The 25244-nt window shown below is 36.6% G+C and overlaps 1 protein-coding gene across 1 annotated transcript in view; it reads left to right on the plus strand.

Annotated features, from left to right (window-relative positions):
- NCKAP1 (NCK associated protein 1) overlaps nt 1-14201 on the plus strand; it is a 110276-nt gene extending 96075 nt beyond the window's left edge. Inside the window, exons 25-31 of the mRNA XM_003406182.4 lie at nt 3650-3732; nt 4376-4456; nt 6162-6255; nt 9987-10103; nt 10734-10843; nt 12070-12159; nt 13266-14201. Of these exons, the coding sequence (XP_003406230.1) occupies nt 3650-3732; nt 4376-4456; nt 6162-6255; nt 9987-10103; nt 10734-10843; nt 12070-12159; nt 13266-13382 (692 nt within the window). The 3' untranslated portion in view covers nt 13383-14201. The remainder of the gene's footprint in view (nt 1-3649; nt 3733-4375; nt 4457-6161; nt 6256-9986; nt 10104-10733; nt 10844-12069; nt 12160-13265) is intronic.
- Nucleotides 14202-25244: the final 11043 nt, after the last annotated feature.

The following is a 25244-nucleotide window of genomic DNA, read 5'->3' on the forward strand; positions in this document are numbered from 1 at the left end:
TTGTCTGCCTTTTCTGTGAATTTGTCTGTTTTTTCCTCATTTTTGTCTACTTTTTGCTTTAACTCTTGGAGAGCTCTGAATATTAGAGATTTGAATTCCCTATCAGGTAGTTCTAGTGCCTTTTCTTCTACTGGAAAGTCATCTTGTGTTTTATTTTGGATGCATACTGGAGCCATCCTGTCTTGTTTTTTTATATGTTTTGATATTGTTTACTGTCTTTGGGACATTTGGTAGTTATTTTCTTTGTTTATTGATCGTAGGTTTGTTTGGTCCTGCTTTTTTGCTTCATTTCGTTATGGCTGAGCAAGCATGCTTTGCGTTCTTTGTTGTTTGCTCATTTGTGGGCATACTTTTCACCTCCTTGTCCAATGGGCAGGGCTAGTTGCTCAGCTATGGTGAAACAGGACAGGCACAGCTGAAGGGGAGGGGCTGGGATGGGTTGTTTGTGGTGTGTATGAGGGCCAACAGGGTGGGCCTGGAGTCAAAGCAGGGCAGATTCCAGTAGGCCGTGCCTGTGCTGCCTGGTGGTTTGATGTTCAGCGCACGTTGCAGCTAGGCAGGAACAAGAGCGGAGATTGTGATGTGTGGAGCTGAGTATGGGAAAGAACAGAGAAACAGGAGCCAAAAACAAAAAGAATCCTAAGGGAGCTTGGCATTGAAGCAGAGAGATGAGAATCCAGAAATGGAGAAAAAGAGAAAATAAATAAAAATTAAAAAGAAAGAAAAGTCCCCAGGGATCCCACCAGTGTGGCTGTGCACTCTCAGAAGTGATTCCCAGGCCGTGCAGTACAGCCTCGCTAGAAGGGGCAGAGGAATCACAGCGTCAGGTACTCAGGAAACAGGAAAAGAAAGTAAGTATAGAGAGATGAGAAACTGAGAAATGAAGAAAGACAAAAAGGAAAAAGAAATGCCCCCATGGATCCCACTGGCGCAGCTGTACAGACTGGGAAAGTGGCTCCCATACTCTGCCGTATAGCCCAGCTAGAAGGGGCTCCCAAGCCATGAAAAGAAAAAGAGAAGAAAACAAAACGAAAGGCTCCAGGGATCCCACAGCCTAGTGGCATGGACTGGAGAAGCAGTTCCCCAGCCAAGTGGCACTTCACAGCATTTCACAAGAAGCAGAGATGCAACACGGAGCCAGTTACTGGATAGAAAGGAAGGGGAGGAGGTGAGAAGCAGGGAAGAAACCAAAAGAAGCAGAAAAAAGCAACAATAGCATCAAAGAAGTGGCACTGAGAGAGCCAACCAGCGTAGGAAGGGCGAATCCAAGCGGCACAGAGCTGGAGCCAGTGCCTCCTGGTCGAGAGACTGTAGCTGTCAGGAAGTAAGTAGCAGAGGCCAAGCAGGAAGGAAGAAGCGAGGGGGATGGGAAAACGTATATCTCTGGTTACCAGGTGCTCTGTCTCCTGCTGGGAGCTCTGTGGAGCAGCTTTCTCATACTCCCTGTGGGCAGGGTTGAATCTAAGTGGCACAGAGCTGATGTTTTCCAGCTGTGCCCAAATGACTGCAGCCAGCTGGGAAGTGGCAGAGGCTGAGCAGGGAGGAGAAAAATGGAGGGTTGGAAAGCATATATCACAGGTTATGTGGTGTTCTGTCTCATGCTGGGAGCTCTGTGAAGCCGCTTTACTGTACTTGCCATTTGCAGATCTCTGGCAGGAGCCTGAGATGGTGAATCCATGCTGTGTTAGCTGTTAAGGGACTTCTGCTTGTATTTTTCTTTGCTCTCTGTTCTCTGTCAGTTTCTTATTCCATTCGGTGCTTGATTGAGTTTTTTATCTCTTCATTTGATGCTGAGGGTTCCAGGATTGACGTTTGTCTCTATTTGGCTTAGTTTTTTGGGTCTTTGCTATGGAGGAACACCATGGTGCTTCTGTTTGTAGCACCACTTTGGCTCTGCCTCTCTTGGGTGATCGTCAAGTCCTAGAGGCCACCTTGGCCGCCCCCAAACTTCCAGAACATTTCTTGAGCTGGAACTTTAAATATTAATTGTTGTACATATTCAAGAGGAAGCTGGTTCCACAAATTTATTTGATTAAATTCTGGGTGACATCCTTTGGAAAACACGTACTTGTATCAACCTACTTATTCTCTAATTACTCACCATTTTTTCTTCAATTCCTTATTCTGGGTGTGTTGTTACTGTTTTGTGTTTTTCTTATTTTTTTTCTGGCCTGGAATGCCCTTTTCTCTTTACCCTCTGTACCCAATGTGGATGACATTTTCTCAGAGAAATCTTTCCTGATCAACCTTATTTTTCTTCTCTTTCTGTGGATAGTAACAATTTTCTAGTCTCATTTTTGAATCACCATTTTGTTGAACATCTGCTGGCCTGCTGGGTGTCAGGTACTTTGCTGAGTGCTAAACCAAAAAAAAAAAACCCATTGCTGACAAGTCAATTACGACTCATAGCAGAGTGCTAGAGATAGACAAAAAGATTAGGAAGACTGGTTCCTGCTCGTGTGGAATTCATAACATAGTTTTGCCTTCTATCATTTTGTCAACACTTTTAATTTTCTTCACTTTTTACACTTTACTGATAATGTATGTTTTAATAAAAGATGTTCATGGTAAAAATTTAAGCAAGCTACCCAAGAGATATAAAGTCAAAATGGTTCTCCTCATTCCTACTCCTCAGAGGTAACTACAATTAACAATTTTCTATACATCTTTCCAGAAATTTCATGTATATATACAAATATATAAAAAATATTTAAATATATAAATAAAATATATATATATATATTGGTTTATACAAATATATGTATGTTTTAGATTTTTTTTTCTCGCATAAATAGGACATATTTTCTTAGTTTTGTTGACAGCCCAATTAGACTGTTACTTGAGGTATATAGATCATTGTTCTGTTGATCTCTGTTCTTATTGCTCAGTAGAATGCCTGGTGTGTGAAGGCTATTCAGTAAATGTTTGTTTGGCTGTATAAAATATGCAGGTGTTCATCCTTTGCAACTCTAATCTCCCTTGATTTTGTTACATCAGTTTTTATATATAATAAATTTATTTTATATATAATAATTTTCAGAGTAATACTTTGTAATCAAAATGTGGTTAAAGCAAATCCATTTGTGGTTTTCACCAACCTGGTCCTTCCAAAACTGCTTGTGCTCTTTATAGCCATTTTGTGTTTCTTGTCTCTCAAGACTTCAACAACTTCAGAATTTAGCATTTCCAATTTCCGGGGCAGTTTGAGGATTTAACTCATGTTTATGCTGACTAGCTTCCTCTTTCTCCCCTACTGCCCATTCTCCTTCTTACCTCCTCTTTCTGAGATAGAATTATACAAGTTGCTACTTTTATGATGATTTCAAAATTCTGGAGAGCTGTCTAACCCAAGTAAAAGAATGTAACTTACTCCATTTGAAGTAAACTGTAATTACTTCAAAGGTAAAGTGGCTTAAATTATGTGAAAACCAAACGTGTTGCAGTTGAGTTGATGCCTACTCAGTGACCCTGGTTTAAATAGTGGTTGTCAGTACCTTTGCCTCTTTAGTCATCTGTTGTAATCAAGTTGCCGTTAATAGTACCTTTTATAATGAGTGAATTTTAGGACTTTAAAAGTTTTCTCCACTGTTAAAAAAGAATTCAATTCAATTTTTTTTCTTCTCTTCTCCTCTCCTGCCTTCAAATTTAGCTGTTGACAGTGTCTTGAAGAGGATGACAATAATTGGTGTAATTTTATCCTTCCGGTCATTGGCACAAGAAGCACTCAGAGATGTAAGAAACCATCATAAGTATATTTCCTACATCCAAATAATCCTTTTTAATTTTCTGGAAATTAAAAGTTACTCTTCAATTATACAGTTGGTATGGCATAATTAAAATTCCAGTTTTCCTAACCGCCCCCCCCCCCCCCGAAAAAAAACCCCAAAACGCCTTGCCGTCAAAGTCAGTCCCAACCCATAGTGACCTTACAGGACAGAGTAGAACTGCCCCATTGGGTTTCCAAGGCTGTAGATCTTATGGAAGCAGACTGCCACATCTTTTCCCCACGGAGCAGCTGGTGGGTTCAAACCTCTGACTGCTTGGTTAGTAGCCGAGTGCTTAACCACTGCACCAGCAGGCTCCTAGTTTATATAAAATATAGTATATCGAAATTAGAGTTAATTGAACTTGTTTTTTGTTTTGGTAATATTAAAATTTTTAACTTACTTGAATATTGTACAACTTTTTTAACCTTACTAGTAATCATTAAAGAATTTTTTTCATTTTGACTGTCGTTGTTTTGGCATTTTGAATACATTCCATTTGTACATGTCTTAGTACTTTAGAAAATCACATGATTGAATGGTAGCATTTTATAAATGTGTAGCTTACCATTTAAAAGTAATTCTAAGTTCTTATTTGTTGTCCTGCCTAGGTTTTATCCTACCACATTCCTTTTCTTGTAAGTTCAATTGAAGATTTTAAGGATCACATTCCAAGAGAAACAGATATGAAGGTAATAATATAACTTCTGTTTGGATTTTATGGTTTCTAAAATGAAATCATTCATTTACATATAAAATAAAAGGCGATAAAACCTAAACTACAATAAAATTTCTATTTTAGAGTGGTCAGTTAGCATGCTTGCCTTTGAAAATGCATCTTTGAGAGTTCAGCACCAGGTTACTACCTAGGCACTTTGGAATTCAGTCTCCCTTGATCACCTATAGCAATGTAACTATCTTATTTTCCTTTAGCTGATGGTTGTTTATACATGGTCATAAAGCAGAATGAGAAAAAGATGTCTTTAAGCAGAAAGATTTATAAAAGAAAGTTACATATTGAGTTTTAACAAAAATGTTGTGACTAGAGAATTGCAGGAACCTAACTCTGTGTTTCCCCTAGAAGAAGTGGTTCAGTATTTGTTAATTCAGTGTTCCTGGTGAGTTTATAGACCATAACTACTACAAATAACAAGAATTAGCTTTTGTTATATCCATCCTAGTGGGTATGAAGTGGCATCTCGTTACGGTTTTGATTTGCATTTCTCTGATGACAAATGATGTTGAACATCTTTTCATGTCCTTATTGACTATCTGTATATCTTTTTGGAGAAATCTATTCAGATCCTTTGTCCGTCTTTTAACTGGGCTGTTTATCTTTTTATTTTTGAGTTACAAGTTCTTTATATATTCTAGATTTAAGTCTGTTATCAGATATATGAATTGCAAATATCTTCTCTCATTCTGTGGGTTGTCTTTTCATTTTCTTGATAGAGTCCTCTGAAGCACAAAACTTTTAATTTTGATGGCATCCAATTTATTTATTTATTCTTTTGTTTGCTTGCACTTGTGGTATCGTGTCTAAGAATCTATTGCCTGACTCGAAGCCATTAAGGTTTATGCCTACATTTTCTTCTTACAGTTTTAGCTCTTACACTTATGTGTGTGATCTATTTGGAGTTAATTTGTGTGTGTGGTAAAAGAACAGGACCACAGACATGTATTTCTAGAGCTTAATGCAAGGCATGCTTCCATTTATTATAAGCTATAAAGTTTTACTTTGTATTTTATACTGAGGTTTTTTTGTTGCATTACTATGTGTAACCAGTTATGTAAGTAGCTTTTAACTAAAGTATTGAGCCATCTTAATGTCTTGAATATGTGAAATCTGTGTGTGATACAAAAAATTATACTAATCATTAGAAATTCATTTATCAGATTTTTTTAAACCAATATTCCATTAAAAAAAAAAAAAACCTATGATAAGTAACCTACCATAGTCATAGATGTGATTTGAGTGGGCATTGAACCACTGTAATTTTTTAGTAAAGAACTTCTGGGCCTAAACATCAGTTTAGTAATTTTGATTCACTTTAATTCATTTATTCATCTTTTTTGGCTTGATATCTTATGTCCATGCTTCCAAGAAAAATAATTATTTTTAGAATGGTTCTGTTGGAATTTGCCACAAAAAGTATTACAAAGTTTGTTTGGCATAGCAGTAGAAAGTTATAACCAGCAGCACATCACAAAATACTAAACCAGCTTATTCAGTGTAGGTTAGTTACTCTATAGTTCCTGCTTCAGCCAAGTTTCTGAAATTCCCTAGTGCTTGTGGGCGGACTCTTAATTTAGACAGTAAACCTTTTCTTACTAAAGTGCAATTCCTCAGAAGTTTGTTAGAATCTTTTTTACTCTGTGATTCTTATACTTTGTCAGGTTGCAATGAACGTGTATGAGTTATCATCAGCTGCTGGATTACCTTGCGAGATTGATCCTGCCTTGGTGGTAGCTCTCTCCTCACAAAAATCAGGTAAAAATGCACTAGTACATATATAGAGCTCTTGTTAAAATTACCTGAGCACACAGATGGGTGTGCTACTCATTCATTTATTCAAGTCCCTGCTTTTTAAGCATTGTTTTTGTGGTTGGAATGTATCAGTGAGGAAAAGATTAAAATCTCTGACTTCTGGAGCTTATGTTATAACTCAGTCATCAAACAAACAAACAAGAAAACCAGTTGTCCTCAAGTCAATTCTGACACATAGCTACCCTATAGGACAGAGTAGAACTGCCCCATAGGGTTTCCAAGGATCGGCTGGTGGATTTAAACTGCTGACCTTTTGGTTAGCAGCCAAGCTCTTAACCACTATGCCATCAGAGCTCCAACTTAATCATCATACAGATGATATTCAAGCCATGATGATATTATCAAGGCCGTTAGTGTAGATACAGAAATGAAGAGAATCATGATCTGAGCCCTGGGCCACTCCAATTTTGAGAGCTTAGAGAGAAGAGGAAGAATCACCAAAAAGTAACGGAGGAGGAAAGACCAGTGAAGTAGAAGAAAAACCCAGGAAAAAGTGCCTTCTGGGAGCCCAAGTGAAGAGGGAATGACCAGCTATGTGGAGTTAATAAGTGACACTGACAAGACCAATGAAGAAAACATTTATAAACAGCTCTCTTAAAGCGTTTTGTTGTAAAGGGATGCAAAGAAAATTACATTAGCTGAATTCAGGAGTAAAATCCAAACAAGGATTTTGAAAGTGATATAGTCACTATGGAAAACAGTTTGGCAGTTCCTCAGAAAGTTAAACTTAGAACTACCATATTACCCAGCAATTCTATTCTTAGGTGTATATCCAAGAGAGTTGAAAGTAGTGACGCATCCAGACACATGTACACCAGTGTTCACTGCAGCACCATTCATAATAGCCAAAAAGTGGAAACAACCTAAATGTCCATCAGTAGATAAATGGTTGAACAAAATGTGGTATAGACATACAGTGCAATGTTACTCAGCCGTAAAGAGAAATGAAGCCCTGATACATGCTACAACATGGATAAACCTTGAAAACATGCTAAGTGAAATAAATCAATCACAAAAGGACAAATATACAATCTCATTTATATGAAACAACAATAGGCAAATGTATAAAGACCAAAGTTTATTAGTGTTTACCAGGGGTGAAAAAAAGCGTGAGTCATTGTTTCGGAAGCATTGAGTTTATGGTGATGGGAAATTTGGCAGTGATTATGAGTGATGCCTATACAACATGATTAATGTAACTGACACTACTAAATTGTACACCTGAAAAATGTTAAATTGTCAAATGTTGTTACATATATTTTTACAATTTTTTAAAAAAGGATTTTTTTATGCTGGGCATAACAGCATTTATATGCTGATGGAGTTGATCTAGTAGATGGCAAAAAAATTAGTATCTAGGAAAGAGTGTGCTATTTTATTTTATTTTGGTTTTTTTATTGTACTTCAGATGAAAGTTTACAGAACAAACTAGCTTCTCACTAAACAGTACACATATTGTTTTATGACATTGGCTAACAACCCCATGACATGTCAACACTCTCCCTTCTCAACAATGGGTTCCCTATAACCAGCTTTCCTGACCCCTCCTGCCTTCTAGTCCTTGCCCTTGGGCTGGTGTGTCCCTTTAGTCTCATTTTGTTTTTTGAGCCTGTCTAATCTTTGACTGAAGGGTGAACCTGAGGAGTGACTTCATTACTGAACTAAAAGAGTTTCTGGGGGCTATACTTTCGGGGTTTCTCCAGTCTCTGTCAGGCCAGTAAGCTTGGCCTTTTTTCGTGAGTTAGAATTTTGTTCTACGTGTTTCTCCATCTCTGTCTGGGACCCTCTGTTGCGATCACTGTCAGAGCAGTCAGTAGTCGTAGCTGGGCACCATCTGGTTGTGCTGGACTTAGTCTGGTGGAGGCTATGGTGGTTGTGGTCTGTTAGCCCTTTGGACTCATCTTTCCCTTGTGTCTTTAGTTTCCTTCATTCTCCCTTGTTCCTGAAGGGATGAGACTGGTGGCGTATCTTAGATGGCAGCTCACAGGCTTTTGAGACCCCAAGGGTGTGCTATTTTAATTGGACTAAAGCTACTCAAAGGATTTCATTTTATTTTGATCCATAATTAACGTCCATGGAAACAGCAGTCAGGAAATCAAACGACGTATTGCATTGGGCAAATCTGCTGCAAAAGACCTAAGTGTTAAAAAGCAAAAATGTCACTTTGAGAACTAAGGTGCACCTGACCCAAGCCATGGTATTTTCAGTTGCCTCTTATGCATGCAAAAGCTGGACGATGAATAAGGAAGACTGAAGAAGAATTGATGCTTTTGAATAACGGTGTTGGCGAAGAATATTGAATATACCATGGACTGCCAGAGGAATGAACAAATCCATCTTGGAAGAAGTACAGCCAGAATGCTCCTTAGAAGTGGGGATGGTGAGATTTCGTCTCATTTGGATGTGTTATCAGGAGGGACCAGTTCCTAGAGAAGGACATCATGCTTGATAAAGTAGAGGGTCATCGAAAAAGAAGAAGACCCTCAACGAGATGAATTGACATAGTAGCTACCAACAGTGGGCTCAAACACAGCAACGATTTTAAGGATGATGCAGGACCAGGCAGGGTTTTATTATGTTGTACATATGGTCTCTGTGAGTCAGACCTCACTCGACAGCATCTAATAACAACAGAGCTACTCAACCATAAAGAGTCAGCATTATTTTATAATACTGGACATTTATAAATTTTTTAAAGTAGCCCTTTGAAATGCAGTATCCAAAATTTGTCTCCAAAATAAATAACATTTCCTCTGCTTCTAGTACTAAAATAGCCCCCACCCATTGCAGTAGGATGGTTGGTGTTTGACTAAATTTATCATTTCTTTTTTTATATAATGTTGTTTTTTGTTTCCTCTTTCATGCAGTATGTTAATTACAGTCAATGGATAAGATTATCACTATTACTTGATTTGCTAGCATTATATTTGATTTAATCAGCCAAGTTTTTAAAGCATATTCTGGCTGTTTTCTTATGTTCAGTTTTTATCTGTGGTGTTGAATAATAAGATACCTAGAAGTTCAGGGGCACCAGATAAAAAGTTAAGTGCCTAGATAACCCACGATTTGAGTATGTGTTACAGTAAATATTGTAGAAGGATTATATGTTAAAAGCTTTAGGGCAGTGCTTGATGTCTTCATTTATGACTGATTCCTTCTGTCTAAGATAGAGAGGTTGGAAATTTGTTCCACTTTCCACCTTTGTATCCTCGAATAGTAAATTTCAAATCACGTGCCTATTTCAGGGAAAAAAAATTTAAGGATTTTTTTGTGTGTGTGATTTTGCAGAGTAATTATATAAGATAATAAATTTTCTGAATTGTAGTAAATAGAATTTTCTTGTAAAATAATAATTTAATCAGTTTCTAATTAGGAAATTAGAAATTTTAGTATCCCAATTATCCTAAATTATTTTGTCCCCAATCTTAAAATTAAAAAAAAAAAAAAAGCAGTTTTATTAGAGGCCCTTGAAATATGCCTGAGCAGTTGAAGATAGTCAATAGTAGTGTGTATTGTTTCTACTTTATTCTGTATTTCTCCTTGCAAAATTGTGATCAGTTCTATAATGTTCCAGTAAAATATACAAAATAAAAATTTGTTTTGTCTGGTTTAGATTATCAGCTTTTACCTAATTTTAGAAACACCTTGGTTTATTCTTAATTTTTCTCTCTTAGAAAACATTAGCCCAGAAGAAGAATATAAAATTGCCTGCCTCCTCATGGTCTTTGTGGCAGTTTCTTTGCCAACACTGGCTAGTAATGTGATGTCTCAGTACAGCCCTGCTATAGAAGGTAATAGTGGTTTAAAATTATTTTGGCAGTGGAAAAACAGGTTTTGATGTGTAGATAATTTTCCCTTCATGTAAAAGGTGTTTTTTATAACACAATGTGTGTTTTAAGTTTTCTGTTATTAGCTGTGTGATATTGGATAGTCTATTTCTCTTCCTGTAAGCTCTAATGAACTGATATCTGAAATGTGCATGTGTGAGCACATATGTGCCTGAATGTATGCACAGCAGAGGATAGCAAGGACTTTTAGGATTATTTTAAGGATTGAATGATTTATTATGTTTGTAAAGCAGCTAAGAACTTTTTGTTTCATGTTTTAAGTTTCCAAGACATTATAAAACTTAGGTGTGATATCATTTAGGGGTTTTTGAAAGTATTGTTTAGTACAGGCATGATAATTTGTTGTTCTCTTCTACACTATTTTTAAGCAAAAGGACCAAATTGCAACTTTAGCAGTTTGGTTGTAGTACTCGTGAAAGTGAAAGAAGAGCAATGCAGTCAGGCCTCCAAGCCTACTTTTAATTGTGCCGCTATTCAGGTAGCTTGTGAGGTCACTAAGAGTTTGCCTTCTATGCATTATTTGATATTGTGGGGTTGCACAAAAACCACACAAACCTATTTGCACTTTCTCAGGGCACTGCAACAATATACATTGCTTGGCCAAAGCCATCAACCAGATCGCAGCAGCTTTGTTTACGATTCACAAAGGGAGCATTGAAGACCGTCTTAAAGAATTTCTGGCGGTATGTATAATCAAGCAGCAAAACTCATGACATTTTTTCAAGATGATTAAAAATCATGACTACCAGATGTAACAATTCTTTTTATTCTTACCTTTTATTTAGTGTCCTCTAATGGCGTTCTTTTCTCAGACATATGAATTTCATTCTGTTTAATTAATTAATCATTTATTTGAAGGAAGAACAGGTGAAAGTAAAGTATTAAAATCAAGGAGCAGCCATTTTAACATTTTTCCCTTGAACTCAGAAGTCTCTGTCATTTCTGAAACTCTGCAATATGACCTTTTTCTTTAAGCAAATGTTTGAATGGTCCTAGAAATTTGCCAAGGGTTTTGAAGATGAGGGAAAGGGGTGGGGGCAGATGACAGTTGAGGCAAAGAGATAATGTTCCCTCTAAAAAGATATATTTTGCTTGCTCGTTTATTCATTTGGAGGGAGACTATTAACGGTGGCAAACTCAAAAGTAAGAATACTAAAAAAAAAAAAACTCACTACCAAAAGAGAATAGTGCTAAATCTCACCTCTTGAGTGTGGCTCTTAGTTTCTATGTCAGCATAGCTCTTTCCTCTTATCAGCATACCATTTTGCCATATTTTATTTAAAAGGTAAACTGTACCATAGTATTTTTTTTACCATAGTATAATAAACACTAGAATATTTGCTTATGTTATAATTCCTGTTAGCTTTTTTAAAAAATAAATTTTTTTTTTTTTAATTTTAAAGCAAATTATAGTACTGAGTTGAGGATAAAATAACTTGTATTTCAAATAAAACTATTAGGACTTAATTTTTTTTTTAATTAACATTTACTTCGTTCAGGGCTTAATGTCTTAATCTCAATGTTCCTGTTAATTTGAACTCACTATGAAATTTGTTATTTGGAAACTAAGAAATATAGTTAACACACATATTGAGAAGAGAGAAAATAATTTGAATTGTTTAAAATAAAGGATTCTAAAAAAAATTATTTTTAAAGACCAACAAGAATATTTGATTACATTTATTATCTTTAAGTTTGTATATACCTTAATAGCTCTCTGAATTACTGTTTGGATGTAAAGTGCTATCTGAGCACACCTTACTTAAGTTACTTAATTGCCTACTCTATATAGCACTGAATGATTGAATTGTGTTGGAAGTTGAAGAATACTGAAAATAAGCAAGTAACTGATGAACATTTCACTAAAAAAGAAAAGAAAACTTATTTAACGTGTGTGTGTGTTTTTAAGCTTGCATCTTCCAGTCTTTTGAAAATTGGCCAGGAGACAGATAAAACCACAACAAGAAATAGAGAATCTGTTTATTTACTGCTCGATATGGTAAGTCTTATTTAAATTTTTATTGTGCTTTAAGTGAAAGTTTACAAATCAAGTCAGTCTCTCACACAAAAACTTATATACACATTGCTACAACTCACAATTGCTATCCCCCTAATGAGACAGCCCACTCCCTCTCTCCACTCTCTCTTTTCATATCCATTTCACCAGCTTCTACTTATTTTAATTTTTAGTAACAACAAAAAAGTTTGTCATTCATGATTGTCATTTCTTGGCATTTTAGAAATTGAATAGCAGTAAGAGCTTAAGTACTATTTTGATCCTTGATGTTTACTCCACCCAAGTGACACTCTTTCTAAAAATGGCTAAAAAGATTGACGTCATTCATATTTACCATTATGGTAATATCAGAGAACAACAAAGTAACAGATGAGTATTACCTATAGAGTATTTTTTTTTTTAATGAACAGTTCGTTCAACCTGTTGAGAAACACTTGGGCCTTATATTTACCTAGTGTATCAGTTTCAATTCTTTTCCATTTTTCTGAATTCTCTCTATCCTGACTCCATTTACCCATCTAATAAAATTTTTTAGAATTCTCTAATCAGTTACCTTCTCCCCAGTGTCTGTGAACTAGCTATGCTTATTTCTACCATATGACTTTCCCCTCATTTAAAATAATTTCCCTTACCTAGAGAGATCTCTGTGTCTGTCCTAATGACTCAGCACTTTCTATAGAGCCAATCTTTCCTGATTACTCTGGCTTACATTAATTTTTTTTTTTTTTTTTAAACTCCTCGAGGACTTTAAAGCTTTCCACTTAGTTATGAAGTTGGTCTTATGGCTGGTTTTTCTTTCTAACTGAGTCTTGAGTCCCCAGCTAGACTGTTGTGTCTAATATATTGTTGAGGACAATGAAAGTGCTCAGTATGTTTCTGATTAATTGATTTAATTCAAAAGCAGGACTTTATTTAACTTTTTTATAGAATACACAGTGGGACATTTACATTTCAAATTTTAAGTAAAAGGAAGGTAATTTGATCTGTTTCATTTAATGAGAACAATACAGACATTGTGTGTACTAGTTGTCATTGAATGCTCCCATTATGAATAACTTGAATTCTGAAGCATTTTTGGAATTTTTCAGATTGTACAGGAATCCCCATTCCTAACAATGGATCTTTTGGAATCTTGTTTTCCTTATGTCTTGCTGAGAAATGCATACCATGCTGTCTACAAACAAAGTGTTACATCTTCTGCATAAAATATCTACTGTTGAAGAGAAGCACGCATTTTTGTTGCCTCGGTTTTACCTGTAAACTGTGCAACTATTTTACCTTAAGGCCTGAACAACAGTTTTGTGGGTTATAAATTTCTTTCATACAGTTGTATTTTCCGATCATTGGTTTCTTAATATGGTTGTACTGCAATAAAAACCTGGTTGACTTAGATTGCACATTCACTGAATTCACTGAAATTATTCCTATAATTTAGAGTATCTTTTGTTTTAAAAACATACATTATCTACATGTTTTTGATATTTGATAATGAAAAAAAAAACCTCTGCTTGTTTATTTCTGAAAAATAACTGTATTTAGTGATTATTTTAGATAGCGATATAGATTCATCTGTGTGTAAATTATTTCATATAGGGAAGGGTTCCGATCTGTACCTATGGTTCTTATTAAAAACAAAATTGGATGTGCATTTCTGTGATGTTATGAATACATTTCTACTTTTTTCCTTATTTGGAAACATATGCCAAACTAAATAACTGTAATACTGTGTAACCTTAAAAATGTTAAAGAACTGCTCAGCATTAGAAGCAGACCATGTCCCAAAATTCTAAAACAGCAGCATATATTGTTGCTTGTAAAAAGCCTAGTGATAATTTTTAGACTAACTCTCACGGTGCCCTATTGGCATTAGCACTACCATTGTACCCTGCTGTATAATAAACAATCTTAGACATTTATCAACTGTTGATACGAATGTTAGTCCCTAACCACTTTTTATATGTTTTAAATTTTTGAAATTCGAGTGTACCTGCCATAACATGAAATAAACACTAGACTGTATCACATTTTGAATGATTTCTTTAATTTGGGATCCTCAGAAATGGGTTCAATAATATGAAAGTTTTAGGACTAAGCACAGCGTTCTATGCCATATCAAATAGTAAATGTTTTGGAAAACATGCCACTGGAAAATAGATTAAAATTAGTAAAATTACATATTTAAAAAAAAAAAAAAGGAAGACTTGGGTGCCGTCAGCTTGCTAACTATACCTGTAACCAAATGGACAGAGTTATTTGAATGAGTGAAAAAAAACTCAGTGATCATGGAGCTAGTGAGAATGTTGTGAACTACAACAGCAGTCAGTAATGAATAGGAAAGACATAAACGGCCTGTTGCTTGTAAGGTGGCATGGAGGGCGGCAGAATAGCTCATTTCATTTGAAAACTAACCAGATGTTTTTCTGTTTGACTGGCATTGTAAAGACTTTCTCAAGAGCTTTGTATCTGGATATCACAGAGAGCTTCTGTTGTTCACTGCTTTGTGTATACACTGGTAGCTTGTGTTAAGATAAAAGAAAGCTGCTGTGGACTCACTTACAATGCTTTTCATTGTTCAGATACAAGAAGTGGAGTGAAATCAAGGGGCTAGAAGATTATCATACTGCGTTTGCTAATCTATATTTAAAGCAGGAACAGTTGTCACTGTTGAAAAGTTTCATTGTTGCCATAAGGATTTTTAAAAAGGGAAGGACATTTAAAATGGAATAGTTTTTCAGACCTAGAATAGCCTGATTATACAGTGAGCAATCAAAATTAAGATTTAATACTGTTTGTTTTGAAATACTAAGTTTCTAGAGTGGTGATAACTTTGTCATCAATGAGATCCTGAGAAGTAAAGTAGGTGTTTGGGTACGTGTACTTTGATAGGGGTAAAAAATGGAAGGGCATAAGGACTTAAAAAAAACGTGTTTTTTTTTTTTTTTTTACCACTGTTCAGACCAAGAGAAGATCACCTTTTCATAGTCATGTCAAGTTTTCCTTGTCCACATTTTTTCTTACATACCCAAACAGACTGATTCATATACTATTTGATTATTCTTTAAAGAGAGTTTCTCTATCAAAAACCATAAGGCAAAGATAACTTGAAGAAAAAAGTTGAAGTTAAAAGTAAATTGCCAGCTACTATTTTTAACTATTTGTTTGTTCTAACCCTTCTTACTTTCTTCCAAATCTGTACTGCAACATAATGTTTTTGTTGTTTTCTTTACGATATCGTGATCATACCATACCTACTGCACTCTAATCTACTTGTAACAGTAGAAAAAGGTCTTTAATAGCCTTTTCAATGACTCCATATGTACCATGATTAATTTTAACAAATATCCTTTGGATGGACATTCAGGCAATTTGAGTTTTCATTATGATGAATATCTTGTATATCTTGAGCTTACGATAAATTCCGTAGAATAATTTCTAAGAAGGGAAATGTGGCAGAACGGTATACACATTTCAAGTTTTGATATAAATTTTCTCCATTAGTGCCAGCACATCTTTGCCTATTCAAAAGATAAAATATAAATCTTATTTTAATTTGCTTACTAGTGAGGTAGAATATCTTTTCTACTATTTTTTGGTTGTTTGTACAGGCAGTCCCTGTGTAACAAACATCTGACTTATGTACAACCTGTAGTTTTGAAGCAACCCCAGTAAAGCCTATTATATTAAAAATTCAAGGTACATAAGACGGTTTGTAATAATGGGCACTACTTTGCGATGGGCATCAAAACATTATTATTATTATGTTAAAGATAGTGTATCTGGAAATGTTTCTTTAATGTTTTTTATGCAAAGAAAGGTACATTGTATGCTGTACACAAAGATAAACATTAAACTGACATTAGATATGAACCATACCTTACTGTACCAATTTGCATACAAATTTGACTTAAAGACAGACTTAGTAGGAGTGGAACTTGTTTGTAATCTGGGGACTGCCTGTATTTCTTTAATGAATTATTAATTTGTTCTTCCTGTTATTTTCAAATGGAGTGTTCAAAGATTTTCTTTTAAAATACTAATTGAACATTTATTTTAAGCATAATAAACTTTTTTAGTATACATGGTTAAGACTGAAAATAATTCCCATACAGTCTTGAGTATAATGGCATGACTATTTGAAAATACTAATAAAAAAACCAAGCCCCTGGTGGTTGAATCAATTCTGACTCAAAATGACCCTATAGAACAGGGTAGAACTGCCCCATAGTGTTTTCAAGGCGCGGCTGATGGATTTGAACTGCCGGCCTTTTGGTTAACAACTGAGCCCTTAACCACTGTACCACCAGAGCTCTGAATGTAGTAATAGTCCATAATAGTTAATGTCAGAATACAGCTATTTCAGTAGCTTAATTTAACTGACTTTTAGAGGTATAGGACATTTATTCCCAAGTCCAAGTTAAGGATAACATTAATATATAAAGTATATATGTATTAAAAATTAGTTCTTAGATATATCATTGTGAAACTATATTCCCAAGTAAAAAAAGCCCGCCAGAGGCAAAAAGTTATAAGACTATTTTTGCCCTTCAAATTAATAACCTGATAAATACACAATTTTTTTAAAAAAAGACCAAAAAGAAATCATTCTCTTCCTAACTTGATAAAATTAATAGTAACCCTTGTCTTTTAATTAAATTACATCCTCTAGTTAATTTATTAAAGTTCTGTGTTAAGTTTTCTGTCCTGTATTCTACCCCAGCCTTCATTTTATGGAAACTCCTGTGTATAAAAATTGTTTGGAACCTAGGTAAAGTAGCCTTTTTGTTATTAAATATACAGAACAAATTGAAATTTGTATCATACTTTATTCTATGTCAGCCTATTATCCACCTCTTAAATTGGAAAGTTTTTTTCCTCATGTAATTGCAACACAAGGCAGTACTAAAATTAATATTAAGACTGCTCTATATTGTATATATTCTATACTGTATTTGTGGAACAGGCTGCTTCGCCATGACATGAACAGAACCTACGCCATTTTTCTCTCTTCTAAACTTATTCTTGACTGCTCAGTTCCTTTTTCTTGTTTAAATTTTTAGTAATAACCAATATCCTTTTCAGACTATAAAAACAAATGATATGATCTAAGAAAGCGTTATGACCACCAAAACCACCCCAGGAGACCAGTCACCCCCTGGACAAATGAGATGGTACCTTGGCATCATGATCACTGGAACCACCCCAGGAGAGAATGATAGTCCACAAGTTCCTGAAACCTGTGATTTTGCCCTATAAATCTTTGAGCCAGTTTCCATTTGGGGGAGACAGGCTTTGGAGATCATTCCCCTCTGTCTCCTGTGTATCAATACACATTAAAGCTCTTGCTACTCACCTCACCAGTCTCAGGAATTAGCTGTCTGCAGCAAGTGTATTACACAAGTAAAAGATAGACGTAAAGCTTATTATGTTTTATTATGTCATTGTAGGACACAGAGAAATTGCAACAATTGTTGGGAGTCTCTGTGCTTTCCCACATGCTGTTTTCTACCCATGGAATGGAATGCTCTGTTATATTGAGACTGGCAAACTCCTGATCATACTGTAAACATCACCTCACTTTTTCTTAACACCCATTCTTTGTTCCTTCTGAACCTTGTAGGTACCCGTTTTATAGTGCTTATTGAGTCCTAGTGTAATTGTTACTTACATACCTGTGCCTTCAGTTCTGTGAATGCCTTGAGGTGTCAGGTTTATTTCCTGTTTAGTCAAACCCCTGTCTCTGCACAGCTCTAAGAAAATACGCTGTGAGGTGGAAAAGGCTGATAGCTAGACAGATGATACAGAACTCCGTTGGTAGAGATGCCATTTGCTTCGTGTTGGGAGCAAATGGTTGTTTTTCTCATTGTTCCTATGGAGGAGATGAAGCATCGTGAGGTACAAGTAGGTAGGGATTATCAACTTGTATGGAGGGAGCTCAGTGGTGACACAAAGAAGTGGTTTCTGTGTGAATTACCAAAGAGGTAATTCAAGTGTCTGGGGTATTTGAGGGGAAAATGCCTCTTCTATAAATAGGCATAATGGTGAGAGCATTGGCAATAGATCAAAAAGGTATTCCATGTTACAAGAAAATGATATTTTTACCTGGAAATGTAAGGAAAATGCAAAGAAGAGGAGCTATCAAAGAAATTACAAAGTCACTACTCAGGTCAGTGTCCTGAAATAGAGAAATGATCCTTTCATCCTGGTGACTCACTTCTATTACTAGTGTTTGTACTTCATAAGAAGTCAAGAGCTTTAAGACACTTAAGTGTAATCTTACCCCTTGGCAGAAATATCTGATGCTCTTCTCACATCACCAGGCACAAGAATTAGTAAACCTTGACATTTTATCCTACCAGTATAAGTCCTCAGCTATTCTCAAGATTGCACTGGCAGTGCCTTTGGCAACTGATCACACAGTGAGGAGCGACAAGTCTCAGAGACTTTGAAAATGGCAAAATCCTTGGAGAACGAATGCCTCTGCTGCTACAGATCACAGCAGCCAGAGAGGATTAGAGGAACCAGCTGATTACCTTTAGTGAGTTCTGCTATTCCCAAGTCCAAGGTCAAAGGATTGCTGGCAGGTGGACTAAAACCATACTTCCAGTCTGAAGTACACGCCTTCAAGAAACACAAACCTGAACATTTACATTCTATCAAGAATGTTACAAGTGGAAAATAAGTCTGGCATTTGGAGAAAAGCTTCTCAGGCTCCCAAGCCACTCCACCTGAAGCCTATTCTAGGAATTCTTCTTTGCTTCATATATTAACCTCATTGTACTTTTTAAAGTGGAAGTTCCTCAAAGAGTGTGCAGAGAGCAAGCCCTCAGGAAGGAGTTGAACTGCCTCTCTGAGAGGGAGGAGACTGAGAGTACCTGTATTCCTGGGGGGAACACCCAGGTAGGAAGGGTTAACACCATGGTCTCAAATTGGCATGGTTGGAGTCCCAGTTAAAATGATTGCACCTGGTCTTGGTTTTATCACCTTTTACAAAATTTTATTTCTTTGAAGGGAAGGGAAAGAAAATGCTAGAGAAATGTTTCCCCTGGGCACCATTCATTAGAGGAGGGTTTGTTTCCTTGCTTTTTTGAATCTTGAAATTAGTAATAGAAGCCCTCATGCCATTCTCAATGACGTAAGTTCTAAAGAGTATCAGTAAAGAAGAGAATACAGTATTGTGGTACTTTTCAAATGTGGATAACTTCTATTGTCGTTAGGTGCCGTTGAGTTGCTTCCAACTCATAGTGACCCTATGCATAACAGAACGAAACATTGCTCGGTCCGTGCCATCCTTAAAATCGTTGTTATGCTTGAGCCCATTTTTGCAGCCACTGTGTCAATCCACCTTACTGAGGGTCTTCCTTTTTTCTGAAGACCCTGAACTTTACCAAGCATGATGTCCTTCTCCAGGGACTGATCCCTCCTGACAACATGTCCAAAGTATGTAAGATGCAGTCTCACCATCTTGGTTGTGCTTCTTCCAAGACAGAATTGTTCTTTCTTTTGGCAGTCCATGGTATATTCAACATTCTTCACCAACACCACAATTCAAAGGTGTCAGTACTTCGGTCTTCCTTATCCATTGTCCAGCTTTCACATGCATATGATGTGATTGAAAATACCATGGGTTAGGCACACCTTAGTCTTCAAGGTAGCATCTTTGCTCTTCAACACTTTGAAGAGGTCCTTTGCAGCAGATTTACCCAATGCAATGCATCTTTTGATTTCTTGACTGCTGCTTCCATGGCTGTTGATTGTGGATGCAAGTAAAATGAAATCCTTGACAACTTCAGTCTTTTCTCCATTTATCATGATGTTGCTCATTGGTCCAGTTGTGAGGATTTTTGTTTTCTTTATGTTGAGGTGTGATCCATGCTGAAGGCTGTGGTCTTTGATCCTCATTAGTAAGTGCTTCAAGTCCTCTTCACTTTCAGCAAGCAAGGTTGTGTCGTCTGCATAACGCAGGTTGTTAATGAGTCTTCCTCCAATCCTGATGCCCTGCTCTTCTTCATATAGTCCAGCTTCTCAGATTATTTGCTCAGCATGCAGATTGAATAGGTATGGTGAAAGGATACAACAACCCTGACATACACCTTCCCTGACTTTAAACCACTCAGTATCCCCTCGTTCTGTCCAAACAACTGCTTCTTGATCTGTGTACAAGTTCCTCATGAGCACAATTAAGTGTTCTGGAATTCCCATAACCTCTAGTGAGTTCTATATCTATCTCCTCAAAGATGGATATAGTGGGCAATGGGTTTCTGAGAAAATGTATGCTAAAGTTTCTCCATTTTCTGTTTCAAGTGTTTTAACTGGTGTTTTAGATTGATTTGATGAGTTTTCATTTTAAAAGCAACAAGTAGGAAAGTTAAATATAAATTGCCAGATTTAATTGTACTTATCCTGGGAGCAATTCAGAACGCTAGTGGCTCAGTGGTTAAGAGCTATGGCAACTAACCAAAAGGTCAGCAGTTAGAATCTACCAGCTGCTCATTGGAAACCCTATGAGGGAATTCTGCTGTGTCCTATAGGGTCACTATGAGTCAGAACTGACTGGACAGCAATGGGTTTTGGGAGCAATTATGTATTTTACCAGAGAGTCCAAAATCTCAGCAACCGATATGTTGTCTCCCTGCACTTTCCTTTCCCATTCCACACAAAACTTAAATAATTATGTCTAGCATCAGGTCAACAAATATTTTTTGAACACCTACTATGTACCAGATACTAGGGACAGTTGTTGTATGCCATCAAGTTGATTCAGACTCATACTGACTCCATGTGATAGAACTACTACATAGGGTTTTCTTGTCTGTAATTTTTATGGAAGCAGATTGCGAGGTCTTCACCTGTGGAGGCACTGGTTGGGTTCGAACCACCAAATTTTAGGTTAGCAACTGAGTGCTTAACTATTAAGCCATGAGGCCTTCTCTAGGGACAGTCCAAAAAACCCCAAACCTATTGCCATTGAGTCTATTCTGACTCATAGCAACACTATAGGACAGAGTAGAACTGCCCCACAGGGTTTCCAAGGAGTGGCTGGTGAGTTTGAGCTGCCCACCTTTTGGTTAGCAGCTGAGCTCTTAACCATTTGCACCATCAGTGCTCCCTAGGGACGGTATGAGGACAGAAATGAGAAAAAACAAAACTAAAAATATTTTAATTAGACTTGTCTATGGTTACCTGTCCTATGCATAGTTTCATCTAAGGGGAGATAGTCCTAATGGAAACTCCTTCTGCAGCTACATACTCAGATCCTAATATGTGACTTCTGCCTGGCTACAGCTGGTAAAATATAGGAGGAAGCCTGATCCAAAGCCTTAAAAAGGATGGGCTGGGGTTATCAGGCCTTTCTCAGATAAATTAGAACCAAGAAGCTGAGGTTTGTGGTGGATGCTTGAAAGTCTTGTTGAGTAGTGGCTGGAGCAGGCGTTGCCAGGTTTTCTGCACTAGATTATGAGGGAGAGGAGCATCAGGGAAAGCCGGTCAGGAACAAGAATGGAGTAGATGCACATGGAAAAGCAACAATCATAAGACAGAGGGTGAGAGAATAGCCAGACTCTCTTTTTACTTGAATTAATTGGACTAGATTTCTATTTTTTGGAAGCAAAAGGACATTTGTCATTCATTCAACAAATATTTATTGAGGATCTTCTCTGCACAGGGCATTGTGTCCTAAATGCATGGTTTACAGTGTTGAATGAAGCTGACAGATATCACAGAACTTATAGTGGAGAAGGTGGATTTTACGTGTTTGATCTTGACCATACATGACTGTCAGCACTCATCATCTGATGCAGGAGACAATAAAAAAAAAAAAAAATGACTATTCAATGTGGTAGTGTCAAAACTGAACAGAGGCCCAAGGAAAGTTTCAGTGTTATTGATCATGGCCAGGGGATAGGCGAATGCGTTAAAAAATTAAGATGGCATCGTTAGCAACAAGATTGTTTACACTTGACTAGAATTCAACTTTCCATGCACCCTTCCTGCCTCCCTCCTTGCCTCCCCTGCTTTCTTCCTTCGCTTTTTTGACACCTGGCTACGATATGGTGCTTGTATACATATTTTAATTTGGTGCAGGGCATGCATAATGGAATGAAGAAAATCTGTAAACATTAGAGCACATATTTATCACAAATGACTAAGGAGTAATAAATAATTTTGTCAATAAAATATAACATTCAAGTTCCATCTCTATTATAGCTAATTGGCCAAACATTTGTAATTCTGAACTCCAGAATGGGGAGAAATTGTATTAACATATCGCAGTAGATTATTGAACTTGTTTATTGTATCTTTTTTAATTAATACTTCCTTCTTTTAGCTGAAAAAAAAAAATGCCTTGCTCAAATATATAATTTTTACGTGTCTTTGGAAAAGTCTACTGTATAACAGGGTTATTATAATGTCCTAAAAGATGGCACTTGTATCTCATTGGCATGGAGAAAGCTCATGTGAAATCTCTTTGATCTTTGCTGGGTTTTACCGAAAGGATTTGGAAATCTTTTGGGCACTGGCAAAGACAGAACTGTGGTGGCCGTTTATAGTTGGTCAGTTTTTAGCCATGCATAAGAAAGTCTTTGTTGAAGTCAGCTTATTAGTATATAAAATATATATATATATTAGTATATAAAATATCATCTTAGAAGCAAAAGCATATCTTTCTCATATCAAAAATCTCTAATATTATCGGGAACCAGACAAGGATGCCCTTTATCACCCCTGTTATTCAGCATTGTGCTGGAAGTCCTAGCCAGAGCAATTAGGCTAGATAAAGAGATAAAGGGCATCCAAATGGGCAAGGAAGAAGTAAAAGTATCTCTATTTGCAGAAGACATGATCTTATACACAGAAAACCCTAAGGAATCCTCCAGAAAACTACTGAAACTAATAGAAGAGTTCAACAGAGTATTGGGATACAAGATAAACATACAAAAATCAGTTGGATTCCTCTACACCAATAAAAAGAACATCGAAGAGGAAATCACAAAATCAATGCCATTTACAGTAGCCCCCAAGAAGATAGAATACCTAGGAATAAATCTTATCAGAGATGTAAAAGACTTATACAAAGAAAACTACAGTACACTTCTGCAAGAAACCAAAAGAGACTTAAATAAGTGGAAGAACATACCTTGCTCGTGGATAGGAAGACTTAACATTATAAAAATGTCTATTCTACCAAAAGCGATCTATACATTTAATGCAATTCTGATCCAAATCCCAAGGACATTCTTTAATGACATGGAGAAACAAATCACCAACTTCATATGGAAGGGAAAGAGGCCCCGGATAAATAAGGCATTACTGAAAAAGAAGAACAAAGTGGGAGGCCTTACTTTACCTGATTTTAGAACCTATCATACAGCCTGGCACTGGTACAACAACAGATACATAGGCCAATGGAACAGAATTGAGAACCCAGACATAAATCCATCCACATATGAGCAGCTGATATTTGACAAAGGCCCCAAAACAGTTAAGTGGGGAAAAGACAGTCTTTTTAACAAATGGTGCTGGCATAACGATATCCATCTGCAAAAAAATGAAACAAGACCCATACCTCACTCCATGCACAAAAACCAACTCAAAATGTATCAAAGACCTAAATATAAAATCTAAAACAATAAAGATCATGGAAGAAAAAATAAGGACAACATTAGGAGCCCTAATACATGGCATAAACAGTATACAAAACATTATAAAGAATGTAGAAGAAAAACTAGATAACTGGGAGCTCCTAAAAATCAAACACTATGCTCATCCAAAGACTTCACCAAAAGAGTAAAAAGACTACCTACACACTGGGAAAAAGTTTTTAGCTATGACATTTCTGATCAGCACCTGATCTCTCAAATCTACAAGATACTGCAAAAACTCAACTGCAAAAAGACAAATAACCCAATTAAAAAATGGGCAAAAATATGAATAGACACTTCATTAAAGAAGACATTCAGGTAGCTAACAAATATATGATCATTAGCCGTTAGAGAAATGCAGATCATTAGCCGTTAGAGAAATGCAGATCAAAACTACAATGAGATTTCATCTCATTCCAACGAGGCTGGCATTGATCCAAAAAACACAAAATAATAAATGTTGGAGAGGCTGTGGAGAGATTGGAACACTTATACACTGCTGGTGGGAACGTCAAATGGTACAACCACTTTGGAAATCGATTTGGCGGTTCCTTAAAAAGCTAGAAATAGAACTACCATACGATCCAGCAATCCCACTCCTTGGAATATATCCTAGAGAAATAAGAGCCTTTACACGAACAGATATATGCACACCCATGTTTATTGCAGCACTGTTTACAATAGCAAAAAATGGAAGCAACCAAGGTGCCCATCAACGAATGAATGGATAAATAAATTATGGTATATTCACTCGATGGAATACTACTCATTCATAAAGAACAGTGATGAATCTGTGACACATTTCATAACATAGAGGAACCTGGAAGGCATAATGCTGAGTGAAATTAGTTGCAAAAGGACAAATATTGTATAAGACCACTATTATAAGAACTTGAGAAATAGTTTAAACTGAGAAGAAAACATTCTTTTGTGCTTACAAGAGCGGGGAGGGAGGAAGGGTGGGAGAGGGGCATTCACTAATTAGATAGTAGATAAGAACTACTTAAGGTGAAGGGAAAGACAACACACAATACAGGGGAGGTTAGCACAATTGGACTAAACCAAAAGCAAAGAAGTCTCCTGAATAAACTGAATGCTTCAAAGGCCAGTGTAACAGGGGCAGTGTCTGGGGACCGTGCTTTCAGGGGACATCTAAGTCAATTGGCATAATAAAATCTATTAAGAAAACATTATGCATCCCACTTTGAAGAGTGGCATCTGGGGTCTTAAACCCTAGCAAGCAGCCATCTAAGATGCATCAATTGGTCTCGACCCACCTGGATCAAAGGAGAATGAAGAATGCCAAGGATGCAAGGTGATTATGAGCCCAAGAGACAGAAAGGGCCACATGAACCAGTGACTATATCATCCTGAGACCAGAAGAACTGGATGGTGCCCGGCTACAACCGATGACTGCCCTGACAGGGA

The sequence above is a fragment of the Loxodonta africana genome, chromosome 6 (genome assembly GCF_030014295.1).
Source record: "Loxodonta africana isolate mLoxAfr1 chromosome 6, mLoxAfr1.hap2, whole genome shotgun sequence".
NCBI lineage: Eukaryota > Metazoa > Chordata > Mammalia > Proboscidea > Elephantidae > Loxodonta > Loxodonta africana.